At 38.6% G+C, this 5,000-nt stretch overlaps 1 protein-coding gene across 1 annotated transcript in view; it reads right to left on the reverse strand.

The window, feature by feature from the left end:
- Nucleotides 1–1,918: 1,918 nt before the first annotated feature.
- Nucleotides 1,919–5,000, reverse strand: part of ctss1 (cathepsin S, ortholog 1) — a gene marked incomplete at both ends in the record, with an annotated part of 4,358 nt that continues 1,276 nt past the window's right edge. The window contains 4 exons of the mRNA XM_084080348.1: nucleotides 1,919–2,015; nucleotides 3,643–3,748; nucleotides 4,285–4,453; nucleotides 4,969–5,000. The exon at nucleotides 4,969–5,000 is cut by the window's right edge and continues 193 nt beyond it. Coding sequence (XP_083936474.1) covers nucleotides 1,919–2,015; nucleotides 3,643–3,748; nucleotides 4,285–4,453; nucleotides 4,969–5,000 — 404 coding nt within the window. The remainder of the gene's footprint in view (nucleotides 2,016–3,642; nucleotides 3,749–4,284; nucleotides 4,454–4,968) is intronic.

Genomic DNA, 5,000 nt, shown 5'->3' on the forward strand with positions numbered 1-5,000 from the left:
ACCTAAACTAAACCCTCTGTGCTGCCCAGCTCATCAACTCCATTATTGCCTTTAGTTTTTATTGTTTGTTAGGCTATATTTTAGGTTTAGCTTGTTGTTGTTCTATAATCCACTGCATTTTATTGGGCGCTTAGATGCCGCCTCATTGTCCTACGAACCTGTGTAGCCTAGTTGTTGTGATCTTTAGACCAGAGGACCAATACCTCTACAAAAAGGTGGCGTAGTCCGTTATATACATTTAATTGTCTTGACACAAAGCACACTGCACTTAAATTAAGCCTGTGTCAGGGCGAGGGCCACACATACAGTACAGAATGCATACAGAAATGCTTGTGTAATCCTTTTGTGCAGGCCTCATCCTTGAATGTGGCACTTAGAGGCTATTTAGTTCATCAAAACGTTTCAAAATAATATTTTATCAGGAGTCATACTCCTTCTCGAACAAGAGCTCTTTCATGGTTCAAGGTCTCTTAGAACGGAGATAAATATGTATAATTTAAGGCATGATGAAACACAGCACTGGTTTGTTTTATAAACGTGAGAAGTTTTTCATCCAAAAGAGGAAAGTTGACAGTGTGTCAACTTAAAGGTGAAAGAATGGAAAATAAAACTATGTGTTCATCCTACCCGGTTTCATCAATGCAAAGCTTAGTTGTTGTAAATTATTTACGAAATAATTTGTCGGGCCAGATATTATCGCTGGCGGGCTAGTTCTGGCCCATGGGCCACCTGTTGCCTACCGGCTTAGGCTATATACACAGTATTTTATAAAAGGGACAGAGACACCCCATACGCTTTTACTGAGCAGCCACAATAGGCTACTTATTGTGTGTTGTATTGATGCATGAGTGTTTTCTTAAACAATGTACTTTAAATACTTGAAAGGCTGCTGTCTGTACATGTAAATGTTTACATCACATCACACAATAATGTCACTGCAGCAAATATTATTGGACATTTATAGGCAGTAAAACTATCCTATAAACTGTTGTTATAAACTTGCCTGGTCAGAGGAAACGCCAGGACTATTGGGAACTGTTAGAGCCTAACCCTGAATGTTTACCTGAACAATTTATTTGTAAAGTAGGCTAATTCCATTTCAAATTAGCAGTGTTTTTAAATAACTTAAGATAACTGTTGTGTGACATCAGACCAGAGCTCCCGTTAAGATTAATATACAGTGTAACATGACGAGGATATCTTTGACCTTGTAAGAGAGACCTTTGACCAAGAGAAGCAAGACAGCGTGAGAGAGAGCAGAAAAGACACAGAGAGAGGAGACACAGGCGATTTTGAACTATACTGGGTGGAGAAAATCTTTCCTCCACCTTGTCTTTAATGTCTCTGTCTTTAACATCATGGTAATGGACAGCTTGTTTTTTACTCCTGCTCTGTCATATTGAGACACAAGGGGGCGGTGTCTAGCTTTCTGTCATGAAATGTATTGAGCAGCAGAGTTCTGGAAAGAAATATCTGTCACATCTGCAAGAAGCCTGATTATCAGACTGAAGCTGCATGCAGTCCACTCAGAGAGTGGGCGGGGTCTATGGTTTGGAACCAGGCTATCTGTGTCCCTTTTGTGTGAGATATGTATTTATTTTAGCAAAACCAAGATGTATTAACCTACTAAATTTACTGATGTATTAATCTAGTAATGCATCTTAAACATATGGGAACTTTTCAGTTTGACAGTTTGATAAACTTGCCTACATACCATTAATACTGTGATATCATTTACAAAGAAAAGACAATCAGCACAACACTTTTTGAACACTCGCATTATGAACTTTTTTTTTGCAACCTTCCAACACAGATACAATTACAACAATTCATACTTGCAAACAGTCAGTCCCCTGATACTTTACTGTACATAATAAAATAAATCCTGAATTATGTCAGGGGTGACAGAATTCCAACTTCACAGTGTGGGGTAGACGGCAAAGTTGGCAATGCCACAGAGGTTCTTGTTCCTGGCCATTCGCATGTACCCCTCTTCACCCCATCCAGTCCCCCAGCTGGAAGCAGAGCAATCAGTTTGAATTTATGTCGTTATAAACACCCGATAAGACTGAAAGTGGGGTCCGGGGACCCCGGTCCCCAACAAAATGTGTTATTTTTTGCACTACTATGCCTGAACTGCACCTGCTGCACCTATTTATCTGCATGTATATAGAATATACTGTGAAGTTGTTTACACAAAGTTAGGTGACAGCCACTGAAGAAAAATGCTGGTGGTGTATACAACATACCAAGTGTTTTTCTTTATTTTTATGCACGTGATTTGTTGATGCTCCTTTCATTCTTTTTGCTCTTTTTGCACTCTTTCTTTATTTTTTTTCTCGTTTTTTCTCGTTTTTTAAACTTTTAAAATAAGTTTTACTCTTATGTACATGTACACGAGATGTAACAATAAAGTACAATCTTGAACCTTGAACTTTGAACCTTGAATACAACGTCACAGTCATTTCAACCACAAACCATATCATATACTTTGGCTATTCAAAAATAGCAGATCTACAAGCTTGTAGTGTAGATCTGCTATTTTTGAAAAGTCGTGAAAGATTTGTGCAAATCTTTGAAAGGTATATTTTTGTTCAACTCAAATCTTTGCTTCTTGGGGTCCCTGGAACAAAATATTTTGAGATGGGGGGGTCCGCGGCCAAATATATATATCATTTTGGGGGTCCTTGGCATGAAATGGTTTGTGAACCACTGATGTAGAAAACTTGCTGCGTTCATTAGTTTGGCTTCTCCACTGACTAATGGTTAGGACTAGTTTCAGAACTGATGTACAATTTCACAGTTTTTTTAAAAAGGGATAGTTCACCCAACAAAAATACTTTTTTCTATTGATTAGTCACCCCATGGACTTGAATTCATGGATTCATGGACGACCAGCGGACCGGTAGGCAGCGGTTCCGGTAGAGGCACAAAGGAGACTCTTTGTGTCTCCTACCGGAACCGCTGCCGGTCATCAAATTATTGGCTTAGGAATGCGAAAAAAACACAAAAATACTGTATCCATGAATTCATATCCCATGAAAGTCTCCATGGGGTGACTAATCGATAGAAAAGGTCATTTTGGCGGTGAACTATCCCTTTAAGGTTCTGGCCTCTATCCTAGACCTTTTCATCTCCGCTGATCTGGAGCAGCGATTCTCAACCTGTGGGCCGGCCCGGGACCCAACCTGTGGGCCGCGAGGATATTGCAAGTGGGCCCCAAAATTGGCAAAACGCTATGATAATATAACATTAATATTAAAAAACATATGTAAATAATTTGTCAAGGTATCTTTTCTTTAAAACCTTGAACAATAGGAACTTTAGTTCCATCGATCCAAGCCGCAACACAGTCAAGTGACTGATCATGGGTGGGCCACAAACACCTTCAAGATTTTCAAGTAGGCCCTGATCCATAAAAGGTTGAGAACCACTGATCAAGAGCACAGCCAAAGATCTGAGCAGGACCAGCTTGTTCCAAAGTCTCTAGTCTCTAGACTAAACACAAAAGGTGAACTGGCTTTGTCTGGACAGACTTACTGGAATCTAACTCCCAATCAGAATGGGGGGGAGAAAAAAAAAGAACCAACAGACACATCTAAAGAGCTTGAAAATATGTTAGTATTAAGATGACTTATTCACCTGTTTTTCACAAGCCAGTAGTCCTGTCCGTTGGCTGCACCATAGCCCACCACTAGTACAGCATGATTTAGTTGCCGGGAGTTGCAGTATTTTTCATCGTATACACCTGAAAGATCAGTATGGTTCAAAATGCACCCAATTGTTAATGAACGAATTAATGGAAAACGCTCTAGCTAGAATGTTTGCATATATATACTTTCTCCCCGATTACGAACATCTCACAACAGCAACTTCTTTCTTATGCATTTGCAGGTACACTGTGACAGTAGCGTTAACCCTAAGACTTGAGTACAATTATGTATAGCACTGGTAGAAATGTGATGTCTCCCTGGGACCCAAACTAGTGAAAATAGCAGATCTACAATCGGCTATTTTCACTACTTCTTAAAAGTTTTTTTTTTCAAATTTATGGAATTTATTTGATTTCCCCCCTTTTTTCTCATGAAATTCATTAAAAAAATGGTTTTGTTTTGGTGAAAACGTTTTAAAATCTTTTGAAATAATTATTAAAAACAAAATGTAGGAATACAAAAATAAAGCTGTATTTACTCGTGACCAATACAAATTGGTCCGTGAACCACATGGGTCCCCACTGTTTGGGCTACAGTAATGTACAGTATATAGTGTGTGTCTCAACCGTACCTCCTTTGTAGCGGTGAAACGACGGCTGCATGGCATTAATGCCCACAGCTACTGGCCCCACTGTCGCAACAACCGTTTTCAAAGTGTTCTCGTTGCCCTGAGACAGAAGAACCCTGACCCCAGAGCAGTATGCAGCCTTTCCCTTCATGGAGTAGCGACATGCACCATCCTTAAGAGACATAATCCAAATGAGATGAATTACACTCACATTCTCTTCAGATGACATTGTAATTACTTTATCGCTATCTGATGTAGCATGTCATACTGCAGGCCTACGTCCTAGGTCTTTAAAGCAAATAAGCAATGTGTATTTTCTTATCAAAAGGCGTATTTATCTTATCTATTTATAATGCCATCTCCCCCTTTTGACTATAATGAAATATAAATACTGAAATATTAATATCTCCCTGTTGTGTTACTCTGTCTCTCACATACAAAAATAGATACTGTCTTTTACTGTCATGCCCAATGCTTGCCATGGATAAGCAATTCCCTTAAGTTTGGTAGTAATTCCTTTAACTTATTTGTCTTATAGGAATATAGCTAATTTATCAACAAATCTAAGATAATTTAACAGTGAAAATGTCTCCAATGAATGATAATAATACAAATATACATTATTATTATTAGTATTAGTATTAGTAGTATTAAACAATGTGTTAATAAAAACATACAGAAGATAACCTTGTGTTCATAGGGGTAAAAGCTCTCTGAGT

Source organism: Gymnoscopelus microlampas, assembly GCF_963454915.1.
Source record: "Gymnoscopelus microlampas genome assembly, chromosome: 15".
NCBI lineage: Eukaryota > Metazoa > Chordata > Actinopteri > Myctophiformes > Myctophidae > Gymnoscopelus > Gymnoscopelus microlampas.